The 27993-nt window shown below is 37.3% G+C and overlaps 3 protein-coding genes across 4 annotated transcripts in view; 1 reads left to right on the top strand and 2 right to left on the bottom strand.

The window, feature by feature from the left end:
• LOC133533874 (luciferin 4-monooxygenase-like) overlaps window positions 1–10954 on the top strand; it is a 42039-nt gene extending 31085 nt beyond the window's left edge. Inside the window, exon 9 of the mRNA XM_061872954.1 lies at window positions 10693–10954. Within this exon, the coding sequence (XP_061728938.1) occupies window positions 10693–10821 (129 nt within the window). The 3' untranslated portion in view covers window positions 10822–10954. The remainder of the gene's footprint in view (window positions 1–10692) is intronic.
• Window positions 10940–15592, bottom strand: LOC133533877 (3'(2'),5'-bisphosphate nucleotidase 1-like). 2 transcript variants are annotated; one of them, XM_061872956.1, is made up of 6 exons: window positions 15343–15592; window positions 14670–14789; window positions 14446–14590; window positions 13431–13535; window positions 12770–13056; window positions 10940–11665 (listed from the first exon to the last, which is right to left on the bottom strand). In XM_061872956.1, exons 1-6 carry the CDS (start codon window positions 15460–15462, stop codon window positions 11402–11404), a joined length of 1041 nt encoding a protein of 346 aa, XP_061728940.1. In that variant the 5' UTR covers window positions 15463–15592; the 3' UTR covers window positions 10940–11401. The 2 variants fall into 2 exon arrangements, with proteins under 2 accessions (XP_061728940.1, XP_061728942.1); XM_061872958.1 differs by lacking the exon at window positions 13431–13535 and having other exon boundaries at window positions 15343–15587.
• Window positions 15593–16566: 974 nt separating this feature from the next.
• On the bottom strand, window positions 16567–27687 carry LOC133533876 (zinc finger protein 605-like). Its single transcript, XM_061872955.1, has 10 exons — window positions 27242–27687; window positions 26865–27152; window positions 26511–26661; window positions 22705–22814; window positions 21212–21399; window positions 20078–20214; window positions 19273–19481; window positions 18627–18788; window positions 18183–18311; window positions 16567–18035 (listed from the first exon to the last, which is right to left on the bottom strand). The coding sequence occupies exons 1-10, from the start codon at window positions 27404–27406 to the stop codon at window positions 17823–17825; spliced, it is 1752 nt and encodes a 583-aa protein (XP_061728939.1). The 5' UTR covers window positions 27407–27687; the 3' UTR covers window positions 16567–17822.
• Between the last annotated feature and the right edge of the window lie 306 nt (window positions 27688–27993).

The following is a 27993-nucleotide window of genomic DNA, read 5'->3' on the forward strand; positions in this document are numbered from 1 at the left end:
TACAAGTCAATACAACATTTATAGTAACATCATATAGTGACATGAAAAATACATAACAACATTTATAAATACAACAGCCAACACCTGGGCAAACATTACATTATAATAATCTTAAAATAAATAATTACTACAATACAATAAAGATGTATAGTCCCTATGGTTAAAAATACATTAAATATGGAGATGTAAAAGGTACCCAATGTCAGAGTAATAATACTAATAAGATTTGGAGGTGTAAAGTCTCTCCAAGTGTCAAAATAAAAATTATACTAAATAAATAAATCGCGTCTCGCCTGTTATGCAAGCAGTCTCATAACTAATGCTACAGAATACATAACTAGTATGTACCACGTCAAGAATATTATACAATATTACAGAGACGTATAGTCTCCACGGTTAATACATTAAGTTTGGAGATGTATAAGGTCCCCACGGTCTGAGAAAGATAATAATACACATATTAGGCAGGTGTCCGGTTTTTTAACCCATAGCCCAGTTCATTTTAGATTCCATCTACTCTTAAATAGTTCTTACACCCTGGCGGGTGCTGCCTCTGCGTGCGTCCCATGACACGGGCAAGGGCAGCATCCGCTCTATGTACCCCTTACATTTAATTAAAGTGTCAAAAGGGCATTTACGTGTTGGCTTCGGCTCCGCGCACGCCTCCCAAAGGTCCGGAACACCACTGTTCCGTGATTTGAAAGACGGTTCATGAGGACGATGAGTAATATATCAGACCTTTAATCCCTTGGACTTTCTTGTTAATTGTTAATTATCAATCACATTTTTAATTTTCATTAACAATTTATTTAATTTTTTTCTTACTCCTCTACTGTTATCTGTCATTTATGCATTCATTAACACGAATATAAGAACATACATAAAAGGTTTCAAGAAAAGTCTATATTGTCTATTCCTCATAAAAGCTCTTGTGCTTTTAATCGCTATAACGTTACTGCGATTAATAGCTACCAACCTAACAAAACCAAAACGAATACAGTTTTAAACATTGCTGCCAACTTATTAAATATTCATTTGGTTGCATAGTAAAAATAATTACTTCATAAGTCAGAAACACGCATGTGACACCCGTAATATAGCAACACCCATAGACTACGAAGACCGCTTAGCGTTGCTTGTTAGTCTCCGTAGGCTACGGTGGCCAAAATTGAGAAAAAACTGTTCAAAAATTTAATTTAGCAAGTAGCAAGTACCAGGGCCTCATGAATTATGAGGTGTCGCTGACCGGCCGGCCGCGGGCCGCGGCCCGGGGCGGGCCGGGCGCGTAACAAGGTATGCTCGCGCGTTTTGGCTATATACTTTTGCTTTGTTTACCTAAATTAAGATTTATTTTTGTTGACTCGTAGGAAAAATATTGTATGCAACGTTGTATAAGTAGGTCAAAAAATGCTCGTGGCGTATTCCTTTACAATGTTCGCCTACGCCTTCGGCTCCGGCTCACATTAACGCCACTCACAGTAACTCACGCCACTCGCCTTTTTTGACCCTTCTTATACAACTGTTGCATAAAATACTATAATGGTTTGTAAAGCATTAACCATTAAATTATTTTTAATTGTTTCCAAACAAATTGATGTTAATGTTAATTGCAATTAATTTCCTTTAATTGTTAATTCTAATTAACCTTTTTAATGGGTAATTTTTAATGGTTAATTGCATTAACGTTCGGCCAACACTAGTATCTAAGCCACATGCTAAATGGTTAGTCAGACCAAGCTAAGTTAGCAACGGTTTTGATAGCCCAGCCTGTGAAAGTGTTAAGAAAAATAACATAATTTCATTGAAGTTTGACGTTTAAAATAACAGTTGCACTGTCTGGGCTGTCAAAATTGCTGCCACCTTACCTTGGTCTGACATCGTTCCCTGTATACGTCTTACGAGGGAAGATCCAAAAGTACCTAATGATAATCAAATACTTTTAGTGGTTGACAACAGCAAAAGGAGATATTATTTTTGAAAGCGGTTCTTGGCTAATAAATTTAAAAAGTATGTCTGTCATAAAATTGAATCCGTTTATTTGTTAGCTGTCCGAAAAGATACGTGGAAATAGATAAATGAGAGCCTTTACCAAAGTACCTCTGTTTGAAATAATATTTACTTACTAAAGATATACACATCGAATTGGCGGGAACATTGGGAGACTGCTACTCGGTGGCTCGGTACAAGGAGAAGGGTCTAGAAAAACTTAAAAACGGTTTATTACAGACAGAATCCATACAGTATTAATAATAAATACATAACAATTAAGCTATGTAATTATTATTATACTGTATGGATTCTGTCTGAATTAAACTTTTTTTTTATGAACATGTCTAGACATGATGGTACAGGAAATGATGATCTATGTCAGTAAACTTACTAGGAGACTAATTAGAGAAATAAAATATGTTTTTAAACATGTGATGTGTTTTTCATACTGATTATTTACTTAAGTATTTAAACTTTATTGCACAATACAAATAAGTACGACGACCGTCTGGCCTAGTGGGTAGTGACCTAGTGACCCTGCCTATGAAGCTGATGGTCCCGGGTTCGAATCCCGGTAAGGGCATTTATTTGTGTGATGAACACAGATATTTGAGTCATGGATGTTTTCTATATATTTAAGTATTTGTATATTATACAGGGCGTCCCACGACTATGCCACATGGAGGGAAAGTACCTTGAATATTGTACAGTCAAGTGTTAAAATATGGGTGTACAGGTACACATCTTACTCAAAAATATGTCCCATAGCATCTTATTCCAGTGTAATAAGAGCGTAGTACCATATTTATGAGACGATTCTTTCGATACATATTTTTGCACTTGACCGTAGATGGAACATTTTACTGAAAGAAGACATTATTTTCGTTTAAAAAACAATTTAAACTGGATTCATATTTTTTTTAATAATAGTCGGTTGAACCGGGACTCGAACCCGCTACACGAGAAAAAAAAATCTGTAGTTTTATCATACCGATCGAAAGGCTTCATCATAACTATCATAAGGATAATTTTTTGCCAAATAACGTAGTGTCAGAAATAAAAGGAAGACTATGAATTCTAACATTTTTAATACAAAATTAATCAATTTATCAAATGTTCAAAATGAGTCCCATACTGTTGAATACAAAGTCGCACTCTTTTGATTTTTTCACTCCCTGTCGAATTTTTGATGTTGTTGTGGTGGATATTTATAATAATACGTCTAAGTTCTGTTTGTAGCTCGTGGACACTTTCATACTGGTACTTGTAAACTAATTTTTTTACATAACCCCATCTTATTTATCCATTTGTCCCGATCCAGGGACGAAAGTGTTCATTGAGATAGTCCCTTGTTCTGTGACTGATGAGCCGGAGCCCTATCTTGCTGAAAAGCAACCGGAAGATTATTTATCGTACTTCTCAAGTGAGTACATTTATTAGTAATAGGTACTTATGATAATGTCAGCTTTTCATTTTTCTGAACAAAATTTCACATCAAATGTTAAAATTCATGGACTTCTTTTTATTTCTGACACTGTGTTATTTAGCAAACAATAATCTTTATGATGAAGCCTTTCGATCGGTATGATAAAGCTACAGGGTATTTTTTTTCTCGTGTAACGGGTTTGATTCCCGGTTCAACCGTGTAATTTTAAAAAAATCTATGAATGCATTTTAAATTATTTTTAAACTAAAATAATGTCTTCTTTCAGTAAAATGTTCTATCTACGATATTCAAGGTACTTTCCCTCCATGTGGCATAGTAGTGGGACGCCCTGTATAAGGGTAAATTCATAACTGTCCGGATTGACTTCTTAGCTGCGTTTCACTATAATGCATTTTGAGTGAGACGTGACAACTGCCACCTCGGACTGAAAAGTAAATCCGTGGGGTGAGGTCGGCGCCACAGTGAAAGAAATCCTCGGCAGGCACCACCGGGCAGCGCTCGGCGTGCACCGCGTGCACGACTGCACGTACGCCGGCGCCAAGATACGCTGATATGATAACATCGCAATAAGGTCTACGGCCAGTATACAATACGGCCAAAACTCGTTTAAGAATTGTAAAGTAATTTTTCCTACTACACAACCTAAATAATTAAATGAAATAATATAAAGAGGTTCATTGACGTCTTTGTTTTATCTTTTGGTCTTGTCCTCTTGACCGGTGACACGTAACGTGAATGGTCAAATTCACGAAAGCATTTCGTATGGTGAGTCGAGAGCCCATAAATGCATATGCGATTATAGTTTGGTAAAGGTACGAAGTCTTAATTGAACCATTAATTTATTTAAAAAATTTACTGGCCTGGTGGCCTGCTAGAATCTATGTGGGGGATGGCGGCCTATACCTAAAGTTACTAAATATCCAATAGCGGCCTGCTGGACTCCAATTTTTTACTGACTGGCAACTCACATGGCCTGCGACTAGGGTTTCAGATCCGGATCCGACGACACATAGGATACGGATACTACGGATCCGTTAAATATGGTCATGGACCTATAAGCAGAAACAATTTTCGAATAAAATTTATGAATGATTTCATACCATTATGTCATTTAAAATTAGTATTTACATTTATTTATTCAATTTAAATAATACAGCAAATCAATTATGATGGCACATCACGTCACGCAATAACTCGTAAAATAAATGCGAATGTTGCTTAATCTAAACAGTAGTAACAGTAAAAGTTTTTGAAACTAGCTATCTGGATACCTCCTGACTGAAATAACGGTAATTCTCAACACAAATTCCTTAACGTCGAATATGAGCATCCAACAAAAATGATAATTTAACATAACGGTAATAAATATTTCATGATTTTCTTTATTTTCGTGAATCTTAAAGTATTGTTTCCCATCCGTCTTTTTCCATCGTTTTGCCTCTCAATTGTTCGAATTTTGTGGTTGGCGTTAAGTGACTTGAGACTCTAGCATCTAAAATGTTGACACACTGTGAGATGTTCATTAGATATGACGTTTTGCCTATAATTTTAGTAACAATACTTCGTTTCGGATCTGAACTTAAGACTTTATGCCTAAAATAATCAACAAGTTGAGTGTAATTAAGTCAAAATACGACTTTATGCCTCTCTTTTACTGTTTATTTGAGAGAAATAAAAAATCTTCTTTGGCCAACCCTCTTCCCAGCTCATCTGGGGTCGGGTCTCCTTGTAGGTTTGCGCCAGAGAGCTCTGTTCTGGGTTGTTTGCTTAGTTAGGCTGTCCTGGTTCATCTCCTTTTGTACTTTGGACTCATTAAAAAATCTCATCAGAAATAAAAAAATGTCTTGCATAAATAGCGCCTTTTCAATAGTATCAACGGTACTACAACGTTTTTAACTATACAAAATAGAAAGTAAAAAGCCATACCCAATATAAAAGGTCTGATATGTCTAGCCCACATAGTTCTTGAAATAATGGCAAACAAAAGTGCCAATTTTGTTTTGGCTTTCCTGAAAAATCACTTTTTCCACATCCGACCATATGAAATTGAGGCGAATATTATGTATGTATGTATGTCACTTTATTGCACATAAACAGGTACAATAATATTATTATTGTTGTTTCCAGTAATTATTATCAGGGTTTCACTCAGTCGCCTTTGGGCCGTCTACTTAGAATGCCATTACAGTGGTTATATTATAATATCAACTTTGGTCATTATTTTCTGTAATTAACAGGATTTCTATTACTTTTTAGGGTTCCGTAGTCAACTAGGAACCCTTATAGTTTCGCCATGTCCGTCTGTCTGTCTGTCTGTCTGTCTGTCTGTCTGTCCGAGGCTTTGCTCCGTGCCACTCCGTGGTCGTTAGTGCTAGAAAGCTGAAATTCGGCATGGATATATAAATCAATAAAGCCGACAAAGTCGTACAATAAAATCTAAAATTTTTTTTTTTTAGGGTACCTCCCCTACACGTAAATTGGGGGTGAATTTTTTTTTTTTGCTTCAACCCTACAGTGTGGGGTATCGTTGGAAAGGTCTTTCAAAACTAATAGGGGTCTTCAACAAACTTTTTTTGATAAAGTGAAAATATTCGGAGATAATCGCTCCGAAAGAAAAAAAAAATGTGTCCCCTAACTTTTGAACCATAGGTCCAAAAAATATGAAAAAAATCGTGGAAGTAGAGCTTAAGAAATAGATTAAATGAAAACTATAGCGGACATCATCAGTTTAGCTGTTTTTGCATAATCGCGAAAAAGTTTCCCCTTGATAGTAAAAAGACTTACTTTAATTAGGTACTGATTATGCAAATTTGCCTATTTGTTGAAAGGTACCGTTTCATCCCTTGGTTAACAATGTACTATACTTTAAGCTCCAGTTTAGCTCATTGTGACGGAAGAGTAACTACGGAACCCTACACTGAGCGTGGCCCGACATGCTCTTGGCCGGTTTTTATTATTTACTACTCATATAGCAGTCACGCGTCAATGATATCATATGGTCATGAAAGTTGAGGTGGGAGTCAAGGACTTCGCTTAGTGTGATATGCCTTATGTGATTTTATCAAACCGGTATATGAAATATTAATACATATTCGACAAATTTGTCCTTTAATTCAGGCATGAATCTTTCACTGTCCCGGCGAAACCAATACGGGTACTGTCCCGTAATTTTATGATTAAATTGCATTTATTGATAAAAATACCTATTCTAACAATATTTATTTTCTCTTATACACATTGAATATTGTTTTTTAAAGGCTTTCATTAAGAAATTTAGCAATTGTATAGCTTATTTAATTGATTATACGCTAAATTTTAGGAATAAAAAAATGAATGCTGATTTAAAAAAACGGCCTATCCCGTATACTAACATCGAATCCCGTATTTTCAATGCAGTTTTCCCGTAAAACCAGAAATCAGATCTGGTCACCCTAGTCCAGTGGGACTATTTCGCCAGTATCAAGGTCTTAGGAGCTTTAAATAAGACTAAAATTTTACGGTTAGTACAAGACAGTGTACGGTTTTATCAGCTCTTGTATAGCGACAGCTGGGCTTTACTAGGAGCACGTGGACTACCGGCCGTTAACTCCAAAATGGTGGTTAAACGCTTTTCAAGATTAATTCTCCATTACCACATTAGTTTACTGTATAATAAGCTATCTATATTACACTTTAAACAATATTAATGAGCAAAAAACAAAGCAATTAATCACGAGGCGAGACTATCAATATGGCGCTCGAACCGGAAGTCCAAAATAACACTTGCAGTCTGTGCTATTAAAATCGCTGCCCAGTTAACTTGGTATGACTCTAACCGACCTTTTTGAAGAAGCAGGAATTCCATTATTACCTTTTTTATTATTATTAACAGGTTTGTTCGTAATGTTCGTATTAAGTTGCACTTTCTGTATATTTAATACTTAATACCTATGTGCCTATTGTTTGAAAATAAATTTGTATAACAATTACAAAGAATAGTAGTCTTGACAATGGCACTTCACATGAATCCTTTCAAACAGATAAATCTTGACTATTCATGGCGAATCTTCTAGAAACTGTAAAACGTTCTGAATGAACTAGCAGATCCTAAAGGATAACCTTTGCCTTGCATACGTGTATGTATCTACCTAGGTATGTTTATTTGTGCGAGCACTGATTCTTCTGTTGTAAAATATACCTCAATGCCATCAAACATGAACTTAGACAATATCCAGGAGAATTTGAATTAGAGGTAGATTTCCAACGAAAACCGTGTAGCCACAGTAAATTTACTGCCATCTTTCGACACATGATTAAATCTTTTAGACTGACCTAACGCAGCGGCTTACGTGGGCGATGACTCGCGAATGCGACGCGGCGCGGCGGCCCAACGGCATTCAGAGATCGCCCACGTAGGACACTTCCATAGGTATCAAAGGATTAAATTCACCCGCGCCGCGCCGCTTCGCGTTCGCGAGTTATTCGCTCAGGTAAAACACTGCCTTATACTTTTACTGATTGTCGAAAATTTGTTGTTTGTGTGAGATGTGGTTTATTGAAGTGGCGCCACTTTTGGTATTTAACAAATGTAACATATATCAGAGAGTTTCAAATTCTCTTAGACAATATACATGAAATAGACAATTTGAAATTGTGATATTGATAGGAAATTATTTGTCTTTAAATTACTTACTTACAGTAAAATATTTTTTCTACTCATGCATTTCTATTTATTAATTAAATGACTGCCAGTGATATCTAAATCAGCTTCATTAGAAGCGCGGCGCGTGGGTCGATCATAATAGCAGTGTTATTATGAATATTCATACAGTGTAGTACAACTGTTTACTACTGTATTTATTTTTAGTGCTAACTTCTAGGAGTTCTAGGCAAAGATCTACAAACCAAATTGATGAACTCTTATATAGGTACTATACTTTGATTTTATTTACAATTTTAGGTGTTCGCTGTTGTCTTAAAAAAATATTGTGTGCAACGGTACATACCTTTTGACGACCGGTTTAGCCTAGTGGGTAGTGACCCTGCCTACGAAGCTGATGGTCCCGGGTTCAAATCCTGGTAAGGGCATTTATTCGTGTGATGAGCATGGATATTTGTTCCTGGGTCATGGGTGTTTTCTATGTATTTAAGTATTTATAAATATTTATATATTATATATATCGTTGTCTAAGTACCCTCAACACAAGCCTTATTGAGCTTACTGTGGGACTTATTCAATTTGTGTAATAATGTCCAATAATATTTATATTTATTTATTTATTTATTTATACCTAATTAGGTCTTAAAATTCTCGGGTCTATCTTTACAACTTCGGTCCTTGAATTTTAAGAAAAGAACCCTTATTATGATGTACCTGTTGCACAAAATACTATAGGCTACGCAGCTGAACGCAGGCAAGACACCCTATTACAGTACCCTATGCCCTAATTATAATAAACTAACCTAACCATAATAACCACCCTAACCTAACCATAACCTTATTAGAGTTTCAAATTAGCCATGCGTGATTTTCTACTTTGAATATAATACATTTCAAAGCGCTGAAAGATTAAAAATAATTATATTTTCTATAAGAGGATGGTTGACGACCGTTTTTCATACAACATATCACTCTATAAAGTTAATATAAAGTAGTACAGCTTGTAGACTTTTGTACACTTACAGCGATGCAGAGCAGACGTGCCGTCTACGCGCGTTTATAGCGATGCTCACGCGCCGCCAACGCGCGTGTGTATCGGTACAGACGGGCTGGCCAAATGCTTTTTTAGCAGAGACTAAAACCCCGGCAGCGAAGACAACACGCGCCGTCAACGCGTGTTTTAGGCTAGGTTCAGATGACAAGCGCTCAACGCGCGTTTTGATAAAGCGCGTTTACAACTACATATATTTTATTCAGGTCGTACACATGCTAACGTTATTATATCGCGCGTTAGCATGTGTACGACCTGAATAAAATATATGTAGTTGTAAACGCGCGTTATCAAAACGCGCGTTGAGCGCTTGTCATCTGAACCTAGCCTTACACGCAATTCGCACGCAAGTCTGATGCAGCTTGTAGACCTTTGCACACCTACATCGATGCAGACGCGTTGTTAAGAGGAAATACCAACTGAGCCTGAGATTTGAGAATTTTAGGTAAATATCTCCGTTGCGCTAACGGGGGCGACTCCTAAAATTATAATGTGATAAGAACAGCTACAAATTAGGCGAAAAATCCTGCGCAATAATCTCAGTTATTAAGGTTTCGTTCTCCACATTTTCCTCCTCCAAAACTTCATCAATCGTAACGAAATTTTGGGAACGGAACGAAATTATCTGTCTGACCGTTTTGATTTCTGTGTTTATTGTTGCCGACTTTGTGTGCTAGGCGTCTGTTTACGGCGCATTTATTTGGATGTAATTTTAGCGCTGCCTGAAGTAGGTACTTAACTGCTTAACCTATAGTTTGTCATCCACGATGACGCGGAGATTTGTCAAATCTAACCTCTAATAACATGGCTCAAGTCAAGGTGCGCGTCATCGTGAATGACACGATTTATAGTTCTTATAAAAACAAGATTATCAAAAAAGGTTAACATATACTTGCAATATTGAACTAATATAAAAAAAAACATCTAGGGCTAAAATGCAGATGCGAAAATGTCGAGAACGATTGCATGGAAAAATTACCGCTAATATTTTATCTTTACTTGCGTTTGTAGCGATACAGACGCGATGCTAATTCGCTTTTTTAGCGACACAGACGCGCTTGCAATGCGCGTTTGTAGCGATACAGACGCGCTTGTAACGCCAGACGCGGCGCTGACGCGCTTGTAACGCGCGTTTGTAGGGATACAGACGCGGCGCTGACGCGCTTGTAACGCGCGTTTGTAGCGATACAGATGCGGCGCTGACGCGCTTGTAACGCGCGTTTGTAGCGATACAGACGCGGCGCTAACGCGCTTGCAACGCGCGTTTGTAGCGATACAGACGCGGCGCTAACTCGCTTGCAACGCGCGTTTGTATCGACACAGACGCGATGCAAACGCGCGTTTGTATCGTGACAAACGGAAACTGCTTCGTGGATTGAAAAACGCGGTGTGCAATGGTTCTTATACTCTGGCAAACCCACATTGTCAGTAGAAAAAGACGCGAAATTCAAATTCTACATTGGAACTCATCCCTTCGCGCGTATATTTTTAAAATTTACCACCTTTTTCTACTGACGGTAATAGATTGCCAAACTACTTAATAATACCTCTTCTATTTCTTTTCAGGTGTCACCGGCCAAGCATTTGAGGGGAGGTGTTATATTCCTCGACGACATTCCCAAGAACGCTTCCGGTAAAATCTTGAGGCGAGAATTGAAAGTTTTATTAAAAACGCATAAAAAGAGCAAGCTTTAAAGTACAAATAAACCAAAGAAATTATCTACATATGTAGTTATTTTGTTTTAAGAGCTTTGACATTGTAATTTGTTGTGACGTGATTATAATTTATTTTAGTAATTAAAACTGCGAAATATACTGTTACCAGACATTTATTAGGTTTTTTTTATTATCACATTATCATAATATATTACGTACCTAATTATCTTGGGGAAACCATAAAGTACGTCTTACGAATATTTCTTACCCCTCACTCCGTTTTTTAACCTCGTAAGGTAAAGCCTTAATATCCCCAATCCCAAGCAAGCCAAGGAGGATATTATAAATTTGGCAATTGGGATGTCCGTGCGTCTACTTGTGAGAAGTTTATGGCTCCCAAACGAATAATTTTTTACTTAATCCACTGTTCTTAGTAATTATCAAAAATATTAAGTACTTCAGTTTTAACCGATAAGAACCATCACCTTGTTTAGTCAATGAGTTTTGCGAAAGGAGGGGGGCTAATTATCAACATGAAGTAATAATTGAATATAAGGGCAATCAGAGTATCGTGTCAAGAGGTTGGGCCTAACGAGTTTTAACTTGTGACAAATCGTAGCTATTTGTTGGCTAGAGTATCTTTTAGTTCCTGCGGTATCCTGTTCAGGGCGTAGCTGTGCAGTTCATCGTTGACGGCAGCTAAGACCCCGGTCTTGTTCGGCTTGGGGGCCGAGGCCCCGTATTTGTAGAAGTTCCCAAGGATATCCGTGAGCTTGCCCCCGGCCGCTGACAATACTGCTTCAGGGGCGCATGTGTCCCACTTCTTGCATCCTGGGCTGGCGAATACGTATACCGATGCTTTGCCTTCCAACAATTGTAACACCTATAAGTAAAAAAAAAGTTGCACAATAATGACCGCGTCAATGCTTTTTATATTATCTAAGTAGATACAACATTGGCTATATTGTGAAAAGCATGTAAGGAAGGGATGACAATGTTTTGTTTAAGTTACACCCTAATTTTAACTCGACATTATGTAATTGGACATGTGCAAATGAGTAACAAATTTATATCTATCGTTGCTACACATTGTAATATGTACCCGCGGCCGGCAAAAAGTCCTACTTTGTCGCTTGCCATAAGGACGCCTTGACACTTGACAGGTTATTCGTATAAAAATACAAGTCTCCTTCTTATGGCAAGCGACAAAGTGGGACGTTTTGCCGGCCACGGTCACAATATAAAGATCGAATACAAGTTTTACATAAGATCATTGACATATATCTACCTATACCGACCTTACGGGCAAAAAGAATGGGGCCAGTACAGCGGGGTTACGCACACGAATTCGAGCTAATCGTACAGTCTAACGCCACAACGCGATTGGTTGATGAGTTCGCATCACGCGCGCGATTGGTCGCAACTAGTTGCGTTAGACTGCACGAATGGCTCGAATCCGTGACACCACTGAACTAGCACCAATGTTAGTGCCCGTTAGACCCTCCTTAGATATATGTCAATGCATAAGCTATATTCGGGTAATTTCGAAAGGAGTAAACACTAAGAAAGTCCGCCCTTTCTTAGTGTTAACTAAGAAAGTAAAAGTCCGCCTTTTCGGAGTAAAACCGAAAAGGGAGTCTTGACTCTTATTACAACGGAATACGAGTGATTTTTAAATGATTTTAGAAATTACCCGAATATAAGGTGTACTAAACTTCTATGAGTATGGGAACGGCTCTTTGGTAGCGGGTTCGTGTGACGCTTAAGTGGTAAACGATATAAAAGGTGGCCCAGTGGATATTTTTAATAGAAAAACTTACACTACAGATTTTTTATACCAATTAAATAGCAGAGCAGTTAGATTTACCAATAGAATACCAGTAGTTGCTACTTACAAGGAAAGGTACATACATATATCAAAATAAATCAAATTGGAGCCGGACAGTTAGGTACCTTTCCTTGTTCCTTTTATCAAATTAAAACCCACCTTGTATCCTGCGCCTCCAACCCTTAGAATCTGAGCAGCATTCATGACCTGTAATGCCTTTTCAACCACAGGATTAGAATGGCTTCTAGTTGTGGTGATGATCAAGGACCCCGGCGGCGGGGCAGGCGTGAACCCTCCGACACCTATCTCCGACAGCCCCCAGATAGTTCTGCCCATTTTAACCTCCCCTCCAGTTTGATTTTTGAAAAATGGCTGGTGAATCACTCCAGCTACTGGTTTCTCATTGACAGAGATTCCAATAAGAACTGTCACATGTTCCAAGAATCCTGCAACAGTTTTTCTTTAGTTATTTAACATTTGTAGTCATTTAATATTGTATGAGGTATGTTTGCACACATTTCATTTTCCTATAATAAAGTATAAAAGCAAGTTTGGCTCATGCAATATTATGTATATGGCATAAATCATGCAGTTAAGGGATGAAATTTAAAATGGTTAGATGTATAAAGGAAACAGAAAGTTTGCAAATAGAACATTAACTTATGCCTCTGCTTGCCTATAAATCTACATCCTTGAGAAGGGTGGTTACATATAAAAAAAAGAAAGCCAAAATCACTAAACTATATAACATGAACAATGAAGTTAGTATTCCGAGATATACAAAGAACAAAACCCATGAAATCATAATTTTTTAAATTACCAAAATTTGAATGAAGTAGACTTAAGTACCACTTCATACTGATAAAAGGGTGGCTCAAATACATTTTCCATCTTTCCCAAGGATCTCTCTTCAACATTAGGGCACCTAGAATTTATAAATTATTTATTGTATAACATGTACACAATACTGCAGTACCATTAGTAACTACATTAAAAACTGACTGTGAGAGAATACCAAATAAATAAATGGTTGTTAAGACACTTGTATTGTATTCAAATTAGTCTTTATTAAACAAATATTATAGCACAATTTTACACAGATGGCCTAGTCCTACAGTGTAAGCTCAATAAGGCTTGTGTTGTGCATACTATATGACATTATATATAATATATGACAGTATCTAGTATCTACAATATATGTTAAATAAGATATGCATGACTTATAGTTGTATATAAGTAGGTAATTAGGTACCTCATAAGTACTAACAATATGCACCCTACCCAGGTGTCATGTGCTGACTACATTCAACTAATACCTTCTGTATAGCATGTGACTTTTAATGTCAAATAAATGAAAATAATAAATAAATAAAGATAGTTAATATAAAATAAATAAATATTATAAGACATTCTTACACAAATTGACTAAGTCCCATGATGAGCTCAAGAAGGCTTGTGTTGTGGGTACTCAGACAATGTTATATATATAATATAAATACTTATATACATAGTAAACATCCATAACTCAAGAACAAATATTTGTGTTAAACACACAAATAAATGCCCTTACCAGAATTGCTTTGGTGCTTGGATTGCTTCGTAAGCAGGGTCACTACCGACTAGGCTAGGAGACTTATTAGATTTTATGGAAAAACAAATAATTGAATCAGTTTCCAAATGTAGTAACTAAACAAATGCTTAGACTGGTAGAATTGTAGATACTTATTTATGATAACTTTAGTGTTGTAGTTCAGGCACCATCATCCTTCATGCAGAGATTGCTGTAAATTAAGTAGGGACCGCTTGTTAATCCAACATATGTAACATCAACCCACCTTGAGTATACTCAGAAGTTCCATCAAGAGGATCAACCCACACAACTATGTCCTCCTCCTTCACCCCTTTGAGGCTAGCAGGGCATTCCAGACCCAATACCTCTTTGTCTGCATCAACCACTATCCAGTCTGGTGACACCTCACCCTGAAAATGGAAACACAAGTAAGGAAGGGCTTTTGTACATTAGCTGGCATACAATATTTTCAGAAGATGAACAGCTCACCTCTTCCACTGAGCTATCTTCCTCTCCAATAATGCTGGCTTTTGGATACTGTTTCGAAAGAGATGCAACAATACATTTCTCTGCAGACCTATCTGCTTCTGTCTGATAGTCATCCTTTCCCTAAGTATAAAAAAATATATATTGTAAAGTCCGATGTAAAATACACATTGTTCTAACTTTTGCTACAAATAACACATTACAGTTATTGAAACATGTACTATTGATTTAATACCTATATTTACAATATTATGTTAACCCTTGGAGTAGTAGGCCATAGCCTACGAAACGATTACAACATTTAAATTTAAATTTTGATTAATTGAAATAAAATCAAAATTTCAATAATTTAAAAACGATGTATGGCCACTTGAAGAGTTATTATAACGTTATCATGATTATAAAGATAAGATTATTTTTAATTAATTGTATGATGTAATGCCATGAACACATCAAGGCTAAGTCGATATAAGTGATATTTTTTTAACACATTCAGTGGCAGTGACCCGATAGTCGGTTTCTCTGTTCGTAGGTAGTCGCTGTTTTTTATATACGGGATTTTGCATGTTGTCGGCTGCTCTCGAACACGCGCTGGCACTGAATGTGTTAATGTAAAAAATGATTGGACCCGATGGGCAAATGCAAAATAAGCAAGGCATGGCTGATAAAAACAAACCTTCTCAACAATCCCCAACTCTCCTTTGCTCATCACATCTCTCACTATTTTTCCAGCTCGTCCAGCAACTGACACCGAAGAAGCTAATAACCTTACAATAAGAGGAGCGCTGACGGACATTTTAGTTTTTTATATTACTGAGTTACGTTTTATTCAGGCAGAACTAATTTCATGCAGTAAACTTTTCTCATCCACGACACAAGTGGGTGAGCGAACGGTACTTCGCCAATTACAAACAAACGTCACGTTACAGCTGATAATAAACGTCAGTCGTCGCGGACGCGGGCAACACTAGAAAGCCAAGGTAAGTTCCGGTCCCTTTTAAAAACGCTTTAGTGTCCTCGTGATCAAGGTAGTCGAATTCTATATACTTTCACCGGGAAACAACACCCAAGTATGAAACCCTATTTGTATTTACTTTATCTTTACTTATTTAATTGATTAAAAGAATTTGAGTGTTTTAATAATAATTTAAGGTGTTTTTTTTTCACTACGGACGATATACCTAAATAATAATATGCTGAAGTTAATCCGGAAGTATGGAATTCTAGGGGAGCGGGCGCCTTTGCCCAGCAGTGGGACACTATAGGCTCGTTAAAAAAATTATACATATTATGCTAAAGCCTTTTGGTTAAATAAATAGAGAATGCCTTGCATAATTTAGCATTTTCCACTTGAGAATGTGGGGTTGAAAGGGGCGTTTATTCCACTTAGGTCAGATTTTATTTTTTCATATAACAAAATTTGAGTAATTCCGTATAGGTCAGAAAATCAAAACTGCTGACGTAAGTGGAATGTTTTAATCCCAATTTCGTCAGGTCCAGTTAGGACAGAAGTTTTTTATTCCAGTTACATCTGATCACATTTGCGTATCCCCCAATTAGCAAGTCAGCCATGAAAGTGGTCTACCACTTTCGGGTGACTATTACTTGACAATCTTGACATATAGAGTCTTAAGTAGTCGACCACATTTTGTGGCTGACTGTACATAAAGTCGTCAGTTTATAAGTAAAATTTATTATTTGCTGCCTCGCAGTGATACCTAATGATAAGGCAGGCCACATACATTATACACGTATTCCACTTCCACGCGAAATTTGGTGATATAGGTATAGTAGGTCATTGGAATTTTTCTGTGCTAAGTGGAAGCTGACGGAAGTGGAATAAGTCGAAAGGGGGGTAATGATTTTATTTCATTAAAGATTTATGTAATAAGACGCATCCTTATTATATGTAAAAGTTTATTAAGAATAGTGATAAAAGGCCCAGTATAGGTGATTTATACAGATTTATTAAAAATAAATGTAGACGAGATTTTTTAAATTGATAATATAGCTCATAATAAACACATATGTAAGATCCACATCTTACTAGAGGATTGAGTGGAGGAATAGCTCTAAGAGGTTTATAAAATATTTTAATCTTAATAAAATGTAATCTTTTATATTCTATTATAACAATGATTATTCTTATTTAAAATATATTGATTCTAGTTAAAATTATAAAATTAACTAACTCATCTTAAACATAACTTATACAACATGGTAATAGTCATTTGTAGCTTCTTATAAATTTGATTTGTTCTTTTATCACCAAACATGTTTCCTTATGTTGGGACATATTTAAAATGTATAAACATGCATTACTATAAACTTATAAAGTTCAAATTCAAAATTTATTCGGGTCATGTCTGGCATGTATGCTTAAACAGTAATTCAATTATTATTCAAAACCCTTATAAACAAAACTTAACACTTCGATTACAGTCTAGAGTGTTTGTTTTAATTACAAACAACAAACATATTGGGAAAATATACGTTCACAACTTGTTGGGATACACAGTCTTTACTTACTGTAAAACTTAACATAATTAACTATCTATGTCATCAATTCATCATTATATGTATCAATAACACAGGAGAGTGCATAATAGCCATATGTACAAAATAAAATCACAAAGTTTCAAGGCACAAGTGTTTCTAACAAAAAGAAATTGAACATAACTTTTACATTATTAGAAAAAACCGATTCTATGCACTACTCATAGCACCGCTAACCACGATTAATGAAGGTGTACAAAACAAAATGCTCGTACTTTTCTGAACATTCACCCTTCTCAATATTTCATACAATATCTAGTCTATTGTAATGTGACTGTATACACATTTAGCTCTAAAATAATAATTAAAATAAATGTCAACTCTGCTATGACGCTGCGACTTTTATTTTCAACTGTTTTCTTATTGCTATAAAGTCTAAAGCCCGGCCTACATCAGCATGTGTTTGACGTGCTGATTATTCTGATCGAGTGCGTGTCCACCATACGTGCGATATTATCATCCCCGATAAACCAGACGCAGAATAGTTTGACGTTCGCGTAGTGGTACTAGTACAGAACAACTTTCTGACAAAGATCTCAAAATAGTTAATTTAGAGATCGACAGTAGCGGGTGCCGAGTTATAAACCCCATCGCTATAGTCTATATCTCCGCGGCGTCGGTGTCGGCGACCTGCGTGAGGATGTGCTTGACGATCTGGTCGATGGTGTGCGTGTCCAGCATGCGCGCGATGTTGGCGTCCTCGATGACGTACAGGAACAGCTGCTTGGTGTTCTCGCGCAGGCGCTGCACGCGCGACCAGCGCGAGCGGTCGGCGGCGCGCGCGCCACATTGCTCTATCACTTTTTCTAGGACCTAAGGACAAAAATATGCGTCAATATTTATATCCACTATGCGTTTTAAGGAAACGTTTTCTTCAAACGTGAAAGTCAACACTTTGGCATTGTCAAATCTACCTTGCTTATAATAAGCAATAAATCCAGAAGAAAAAAAAGTACTCACCACGTCCACGCTCTCGTCGGGCCAGCCGAAGCACTCAAGTTTCTCCATGTCGATGAGCTGCGTCAGCAATTTCTTCAGGCTCTCTGCTAGCTCCTCCTCCGACATTAATGGATTCTCAGTCTTTTCAATCTGTAATTTAATTATTATTGTAAAAAAAACTTTTTCTTTCTGCGCCGAAATAAATACGAATTCGATCTATACGGATTTTTGGAAAACCCATAAAGCGACAGAATTTTAAGTTTTAGATGATTTGTGACAATGTTTACTTCCATTTGAGGCTACATTTTTAATGACAGAATGAAATAAATTGATTAGAAAAGCCAATGCATTGGCTTTTCTAATCATAGATTTTATTTAAAACAGATTTTATTTTGTCGCCGTCACGTCACGAAAATACAATAAGATTTTATGAATTAAAGGATTTATTACGAGGTGGCACAGTACCTTGAGCGGCACCTCGATCTCGTCGGGCTCCACGTCCTGCACGCCGCCGTACAGCACGCCCTCGCCGTAGCCCTGCAGGATGCGATCCGACTCCGCATCCAGCACGTTCAGGATCGAGTCCAACTCTGATTTCTTCACGCGATCGATCTTGTTGCTGGTGCCCTGAGGATATGGCACGTTTTTGTTTGGTTGAGTTAGATAATATAAATATAATAAGAACCTGTATAAGAAAACACCTCTTGCAGGCTATCTGCAGGCACTAGGTACTGAGATGTCTTGACGTGCACCTTATTGCAAATCATTCCAATACAACGTAACAAAAGTACTCAACCTCAATTGTAAAACGCCTAAATTTGTGTTTCAGATCAGTCTGAAAATTATAAAACCTGGACGTCACGCTAAGTCAATATGTGTATACAAGTGTGGTTTGCGCTTCACACAATTGACAGCCTGACTAACGTAAGTCTATACAGAACTATAAAAGTTACCTAAGAATATTTCTTTGCGAATTTTAAGATGGTTTGGTTTAACCGGCTTTAAGTTAGCCCAAGCGACGCGCACGACGCCAAGTAGGTCCCGTAGTGGTGCGTTCCGCTAGAGTGCAGGTGCCCGCACGGAGCACTCGCCGCGCCGTCGCAGCACTCACCAGCACGCGGCGCACGTGCTGCAGGTGCGCGCGGAACAGGTCGGGGTGGCACTTGCGCACGTGCTTGACGAGCTGCTCGCCGCGCACGTAGGCGCGCGCGTTCACGCAGTACATGCAGCGCCGCGGCCGGTCCAGCTGGTGCGTCAGCACGTGCCGCCGCTGGTTGATCTCGTTGTGGAAGCGCTTCTTGCACACGGCGCATTGGAACGCTGCGACGGATGGAACGAATGTTTAAAATACCGATCGTGTTTATAATTAACGCTGTTATCGCAGTCGTGCGGATCGGATGCGTGAGCGAAACAACGTTTGGCACGTATGTAGTGTTATCCCTTTCCCTTTCAATTTGAAGCCCTCCTAAAAATAACAAAGAGGATGTCTACGGACGTGCATGGCCCTTCAATTTTCAAGATATATTTTAATTTTATTAGGAACCTTGCGTATTGGATCTGCCACCATGTGGCCTAAACCAAAAACTTTAACTTGACATTGAGCCTTCCCCCCTTACACACTCCCTGTCCTCCGAAGGCCCAGCCATACAAATGAAAATTTTGCCACTGAAATTTGAACCTATGGTGAAGGCTTGATTTTATTTTTTTTGAAAATTTAACGAAACAAAACAAATGTTACTCTTTCCAATACATTTCATCGAACTGAATAAATCCTATAGGTAAGACCTTGGGGCCTTACGAGGCTATAGCAAAAAAGTCGTACAGTATAATAATGGAATTTACGTCCAATTTAACTAGGTACTTTAAACGACACGTTTTTCTATTGACTGACTCACGCTCTCTCCCTTTATACTCACGTTTGTCATCTAAATGATTCTTCACATGATTGGTGAGGCTCACTTCGCTGCTAAATTCCTTCTTGGAGTATGAACACTCTTCGTATGGGCACAACAGCTTATCCAGTCCCAGGTGCTCACGCTGGTGGATTATCAAGCTAGAATAGGGGAAATTGTAATAATTATGGTAGCATAAATTTCATTTTTGATACAAGCGTTTATCACTGACTGTATTTTTTTTTTCAACTGGCAACTATAGTCATCGAGACAATTCTAACAAACCTAAACACAATTAGGTTGCATTGTTTTATCACATAGTTTGTATGGCCATCTCCTGTCTCATTCATCAGATCAGCTCGATGGTACCATAATATTGCATTGTCATCCAATTTCTATATGCTTGCATAATTTCAGCTCAATTGGAAACCGGGAAGTGGGACAAATTTAAATTGCAAGATTTGATTACACACAATGAGACAGGTGAAACTATAAAAGCTGTTAGATAACACTCTCTAGCTACGCGGGTCGGATTGGAACGGAAGGGTTCACAGGTAGGAGGGTTGCCAACCGTAGTGCACGGATTTGCGGTACATTTGTGATAATTGCGGGACTTGGGATATAAAATGAGGGACTCCTTTACCCGGCCTAAGCCAGGGTAGGGTATATTGGCCGTCAATATGAAAGGCATCAAAAATTAAATCAGGTTAACTTTCTAAACAGGAGGCAAGGTAGTGCCGAGCGCGCGGGCGCATGGTGTCCTAGCGCGTTTAATCGCGCCCCGCACTCTCAATTTACAACTGAAAGTTCGTTTCAGTGATTATAATGTAGTCTAGCCTAAAACGGGACAATTGGCGTAGAGTATGCGTCTCATTGCGGGACGCATACTCTAGGGCTCCAGAAACGTGATGTTCAGTTGGCAACCCTAGGTAGGACTTGCATTTTATTCGTGTTGGTTTTGTATAATCAATCTGTACTATTCTGTACGTCTGTTACGCCCGAAGATCGCGCTTATGTCCAGGGCTATAACTGCGAAAATCGAAATTCGTCAATCGCGGGCATTTTTCTCTGTCACCCTAATTGACAACATTTCAGTTTTCGCGGTAAGTCCCCAGCGTGGCCTTACGTGTACTAACAGTGAACACAGTCTCCACAGACCTGGCTTTGGAGTCGAAGGTGCCCCCGCACTTGCCGCACATGTTGCCGGTGTGCTTCACCAGGTGGCGCTGCAGCTGCGCGCGCTGGATGTACGACTGGCCGCAGATCGCGCACTTGTACGGCTTGTCCTCCACGTGGACGAGCACGTGACGACGGATTACCTCTATCGTGTAAGTTGCGTAGCCACACTGTATTCAGAACATGATATTAAAAATAGATGAAAGACAACAAAACAACAATTATTATTTTGTCAAAAATTTCCTAGACAAGCTTTTAAGACTGACTGTATTCTTCTTTAAATATGCAACTAATACTCATGGAGACAATTCTAATAAACCCAAACACAAGTAGGCTACATTGTTTTATCACAGAGTTCCTGAGGCCACTTCCTGTCTCCATCATCAGATCAGCTCGTTGGTACCATAATATTGCATTAATAAATAATAATAAACATTATAGGACTTTATTACACAAATTGACTAAGTCCCACAGTAAGCTCAATAAGGCTTGTGTTGAGGGTACTTAGACAACGCTATATATAATATATTATAAATATGTATAAATACTTAAATACATAGAAAACACCCATGACTCAGGAACAAATATCCATGCTCATCACACGAATACATGCCCTTACCGGGATTTGAACCCGGGACCATCAGCTTCGTAGGCAGGGTCACTACCCACTAGGCCAGACCGGTCGTCGAGCATTGTTACTTAACTTCCATATGTTTGCGAAGTTTCAGCTCAATTGAATAATGGTAAGTGGGTGTAATTTTGCTTGCATGATTTAATTACAGACAATGGGACAGGTGAAACTAAATAAAAGCTTGTAAAAATAACAGATCTTCCGGAAACCAAACTAATCATGGAACAAACTACATACACTGGATCTAGTCATATACACGATAATAGCAATATGGATCGAGCACCATAATGAATACTATCACTCAGGTTATTAATAATTACAATAGGCAGTATTACTGCAATGTTCTGCCGCCAGAGTGCAGCACTAGCACCTTTCGTAAACCATAGAGTACCTTAAACTGTTTTTTGACAAGTTTTTGCAGATAATCAAATATGACATTGATGCATCAAGTCGGTTTGTTTAAATAGGGCCTATCGGGAAACACGAAAATCGAAATTTAGTTATCTGCCTCTTCATCGCTTGAATATGCAAGAGTGATAGAGAGGATAGATAACGAAAATTAGATTTTCCTGTTTCGCGGTAGACCGTCAGATTGTGATGGATTGTGGTAGTGACGCCCCCTACGCAGAGTTTCGCGTAATATTCCCTATTGGGTACAAAAACTGCATACTTAAATTGTTGACAAAAGTACACTATTATATATTATTAGCAAGATAATTGTTTTACTTACCCTTTACAATCAATAGCAGCAGAAGAAAAAATACTCAATGGATCATTCAAGCGTACAAAACATATTGAATTATCAACTCAGTAATCAGACATTGCAACTAATAAGATAACTTACCACATCACATTCATATTTCTTTTCTCCATGGATTTCTAAATGCTTGGCCATAGCAGCCCTAGAGCTTGTCACTTTGCTACAGTGATCACACTCAAAATAGTTTTTTGGTTCTGTAAGAAAAAATAAAGTTTTCTTGAATTTTTCTTTCGGACCAGCAACTTCAATTACTACTTAGGTTGTTAAGAATATATATTTACAGTACATATGGTGCTACTTTACCACCCGAGTGCAGTAACTAGCACTATACGGTTGTATGTCGAAAATTTAAAGGGCCATATATGTACTGTAAAGCATTGTACAATATACATGCAAATTTCTTGCGTACTTTTCGCACTTGTATCGTAATAACTTTTTATGTCTATAGACATGGCTGGACCGAACATGTTACAACTATAACACTTATATTTTGTAAGTCATAAAATGCCTAATAAAAAAAAAACAGTTACAATCTTGTAGAAAGCTAAGACAATTCGTCCACATAATGATATAATACAATGTGTTTGTGCACGTATAGTGGAGCAGTTGACCACGTATAGTACGATGAATTCACCCCCCATACTTATGTTTTTTCGCAACCATTTTAAAAATGCACCCCTTAAAAGTTTTAAGGCGCCAAACACGACTGCACTTGATTAATGTACCATTATATATCCATTTACCTATCGCACATTTAAGAAATAATAATCATTCGATAGCTTATGAATTGGGCATCAATTTTAAGCATAAATGTCAAAGAGATTTTTCTACAATTACTCAAGAATTAATAATAAACTTAAAAATAGACTTCAAAAATTTACTTTCTTTTTACATTTTATCTTTTTTATCGGAAACAAGGTCGTTGACCTGTACTTTTTTATTGTTAGATTATAGTTCAGGATATCAGCTAAAAGTCGTTACACGAGTCCAAACAAGACCTTCTGTAATGTGCGTCGAACTAATTCGGGTGGTGGGCAATTATTATTTTTAGAACTAAGTTAACGTTTATTAAAGAAGGTCTTGTTTGGACTCATGTAACTTGTGGAATGTTTTAACTAGGGCTATCATTTTGATGTCAAGTTTTAGCTAACATCCTGTACTATCATTTAACAATAAACAAGTACAGGTCAACGACCTCGTTTTTGAAAAAAAAGATAAAATGTAAAAAAAAAAAAATTTGAAGACAATTGACATCTTTGTTATTAATTCTCGAGTAATTGTGGAAAATTCTCTGTGACATTTATGCTCGAAATTGATAGCCTAATTCATAATCTATCGATTGATTATTATTTTTTAAATGTGCGATAGGTAAATTGACAGATAATGGTACATTAACCAAGTGCAGTCGTGTTTGAATGGGTGCATTTTTAAAATGGTTAAGAAAAAACATAGGTATGGGGGGTGATTTGGCGATAAAATTCATCATATTATACGTGGTTAACGGCTCCACTATATGTGCACAAACACATTGTATATTGAGCTTATATTTTAGAATACTCTGTACATTTCTTTTTTTAAGAACAAATAATAATGAATAAAAGCGGCCAAGTGCGAGTCGGACTCGCGCATGAAGGGTTCCGTACAATTTAAGACGTATTAAAAAAAATCTTCTTACTAGATCTTGTTCAACATTTTACCACTTTGGACACACATTTTACCACTTTGGAAGTGTCTCTCGCGCAAACTATTCAGTTTATAAAAAAATGATATTAGGAACCTAACTATCATTTTTGAAGACCTATCCATACATACCTTACACGTATATGTTTGATGAAAAAAATTTTTTTTTAATTTTATGACGTATTAAAAAAAAAACTACTCACTAGATCTCGTTCAAAACAATTTTCGGTGGAAGTTTGCATGGTAATGTATATCATATATTTTTTTTAGATTTTTCATTCTGTTATTTTAGAAGTTACAGGGGGGGGGACACACTTTTTTTCACTTTGGAAGGTTCTCTCGCGCAAACTATTCAGTTTAGAAAAAAATGATATTAGAAACATTAATATCATTTTTGAAGACCTATCCATAGATACTAGAGATGTGCCGACTAGTCGCCGACTAGTCGGGAAAGCCGACTATCCGGCTACATTTATAGTCGGCGACTAGTCGGCGACTAGTCGGCAAAATGAGCCGAATAGTCGGCTGCCTAGATCTTCCAAAAAAATAAGGAAATAAAATAAAAAACCACCATACTCGAAGTGTTTGCCGATTGGTACCAGTCCACCTCACGAAATAAGTACTTGGCATTGATTACTTTACTTGAATCACCTTCAACATCGTCAAAAAATGTCCACACGCGTGATTTTCTTTTAGACATAATGTTTATAAAGATCACTACTTGTTTATTTAAACTTTTAAACAACAATTACGATTCGTTTTGTATGTTTTTCTAATAATAACACACCGGAGCAACAAGTGAATCGGAAAGGTAAACAAAACTAGTCAAAACATGAAAACGCAACCACGTGCGGCAGCGAATCAGGCGACCCGAACGTTCCCGATTACGCCCGAACTTAGGCGAAGACCATAGTCGGCTACGCCGACTAGTCGGCCGACTAGTCGTCCACCTGACTGCCGACTAGTCGGCTAGTCGGCTAGTCGGCCAAAACCGTAGTCGGCACATCTCTAATAGATACCCCACACGTATGGGTATGATGAAAATTTTTTTTTTTTTAATTTCATGACGTATTAAAAAAAAACTACTTACTAGATCTCGTTCAAACCAATTTTCGGTGGAAGTTTACATGGCAATGTATATCATATATTTTTTTTAGATTTTTCATTCTGTTATTTTAGAAGTTACGGGGGGGGGGGGACACACTTTTTTTCACTTTGGAAGGTTCTCTCGCGCAAACTATTCAGTTTAGAAAAAAATGATATTAGAAACATTAATATCATTTTTGAAGACCTATCCATAGATACCCCACACGTATGGGTATGATGAAAAAATTTTTTTTTTTTTAATTTCATGACGTATTAAAAAAAAACTACTTACTAGATCTCGTTCAAACCAATTTTCGGTGGAAGTTTACATGGCAATGTATATCATATATTTTTTTTTGATTTTTCATTCTGTTATTTTAGAAGTTACGGGGGGGGGGGGACACACATTTTACCACTTTGGAAGTGTCTCTCGCGCAAACTATTCATTTTAGAAAAAAATGATATTAGAAACCTCAATATCATTTTTGAAGACCTATCCATAGATACCCCACACGTATGGGTTTGATGAAAAAAGATTTTTTGAGTTTCAGTTCTAAGTATGGGGAACCCCCAAAATTTATTGTTTTTTTTCTATTTTTGTGTAAACATCCTAATGCGGTTCATAGAATACATCTACTTACCAAGTTTGAACAGTACAGCTCTTATAGTTTCGGAAAAAAGTGGCTGTGATAGAATCGGACAGACAGACGGACATGACGAATCTATAAGGGTTCCGTTTTTTGCCATTTGGCTACGGAACCCTAAAAATGAGCTCTATCTAAAAAGTATGAGACTATAATTTTTTTCTGAATTATTTAGATCATTATTTAAGTTTTAACCAAAGATGCATTGATTAAGTAATGTATGATTGATGTGTATAATCTAAGACAATTTCGTGCTTTGTGGCACTGTACAGCTCCATACATTTTGTGGTAACTCTGATTGTCAAAAGTTGATGTTTAACAATTCAGTGACCACAAAACATATGGCACAGTACAGCGCCATCTGTTTTGTATCTCAAACTGAGGGGCATGTTTTTTTCCTATACTTTATTAATTTTGCAATCAATTCTCTTTGGTTTTAACACAGCAAATTATAACTTAATAAGTTATTTTAATAATCACCTAAGTGAGTCTTCTGGGTGTGAATGATCAGTTTGGAAAAGTTCTTAGTGTGGTAGGTGCAGTGCTTGCAATGGAAATTGTTCTTGTTGATGTGCTGCAGTCGGAGATGAACTATCAAGTTGTCTTTGCGTGAGAATGTGGCGTTGCAAATCTGAAATAAATGTTTGTCAGAATAAATATTGCATTGTCATTAGATTTTCATATATGCATACCTATGCATCTTAGCTTCCAACATTTGACAGGCATGATGACAAATGATAAAACACTGACCATATTAGCCCTACAGGACAGGTTAAATAAAAGCTTGTAAAAATCATATATCAAACAATTGATCAAAATAAATTGATAACTTACTTCACAAGGGAACATTTTAACTCCTGATCCATCACAGCCTTTTTGAGCAATGTGGCGTAACACATGGGCCCGCCTGACAAACTGCTTCTTGCAATGCTCACACTCAAATATCTCCCGTTCATGCACATTTGCAATATGCTCTTTAAGGACTCGGTGGTTCGGGCAGCGGACATTACACTGCTTGCAGCCCACTGCAGTTCGGAGCTTGGAGTGCTCCATCATTAGATGTTTGATATAACTGTTCTCAAACCTGAACTTCTTGGTGCATTGTGTGCAGCTGTACACGGCCTGTTATAAATGAACGCGATGAAATGATAGATATTCCAAAATAAAATAGCTGCATATATAAAACTTAACTTTGTTATCCCAATGTTTACCTTTTTGGGATCAAGATCCTTTAGTTTAGCTTGCTTCTTTTGACTGCATATACGCAAATGTTTCAACAAATCACTCCTGCTTTTCAGTTGTGCGGAACAGAAACTGCATTTTATTTTACAATTCTTAGAGCCCGGAGGTCTTCCCAATCTTTTACCTGGTGGCATGGTTACTTAGTATATCATCTGCTCCTTGATAGATGGATATTTACAATAACACATCCAGTTTCTCTCCTTAGCTAATTTTGATATTACTTTCGCTCAGGCGCTGGGCTTGGCGTTGGCTTGGTATAGGGATTCGGGCTGTCGAGTTCGCCACGTCACGTCAATATAATGACATATGTCAAATTAAAAGCCCTAACAGACTACCGCACCGCACCGCGACCATCGTGCATTCTAGGATGAGCGGCGTAATCAACGGAGGAAATCCATGGTAAACCGGCTAAAATCAACTAAAATATGTTTTCCGCAATGATTGAGTTATTTTATTATATCATAAAATATTCATTATCCATTAGCATTTCTATATTTCTATGATGTTAATTTTTAGTGAAGTATCGAAGTTTCAATTAATCGCTATTGCGTTCCGCAGTGTAGAATTATCGATATATACATGACTAAAATCGACAACAAGTCCACATCCCTAAAAACATGCTAAAAATCAACATACGCAGCTTGCCTACCACCTAAATGGCTACGGCCTGAGTATCAAATTTTGTACTGAGAACCAACTGAGAACAGACAACGGGGTGACC

This window comes from Cydia pomonella, unplaced genomic scaffold (assembly GCF_033807575.1).
Source record: "Cydia pomonella isolate Wapato2018A unplaced genomic scaffold, ilCydPomo1 PGA_scaffold_208, whole genome shotgun sequence".
Lineage (NCBI taxonomy): Eukaryota > Metazoa > Arthropoda > Insecta > Lepidoptera > Tortricidae > Cydia > Cydia pomonella.

Coding starts and splice junctions, on each gene's coding strand:
- LOC133533877 (XM_061872956.1), bottom strand. CDS start 15,462: ATGTCCGTCAGCGCTCCTCTTATTGTAAGGTTATTAGCTTCTTCGGTG. Junction 14,790..15,342: donor AGTTGGGGATTGTTGAGAAG/GTTTGTTTTTAT, acceptor TTTTATACTTAG/GGAAAGGATGACTATCAGAC. Junction 11,666..12,769: donor TTGGAGGCGCAGGATACAAG/GTGGGTTTTAAT, acceptor TTTTACTTATAG/GTGTTACAATTGTTGGAAGG.
- LOC133533876 (XM_061872955.1), bottom strand. CDS start 27,406: ATGCCACCAGGTAAAAGATTGGGAAGACCTCCGGGCTCTAAGAATTGT. Junction 26,662..26,864: donor TTAAAATGTTCCCTTGTGAA/GTAAGTTATCAA, acceptor CATTTATTTCAG/ATTTGCAACGCCACATTCTC. Junction 18,789..19,272: donor AGCACGTGCGCCGCGTGCTG/GTGAGTGCTGCG, acceptor CCATATCCTCAG/GGCACCAGCAACAAGATCGA.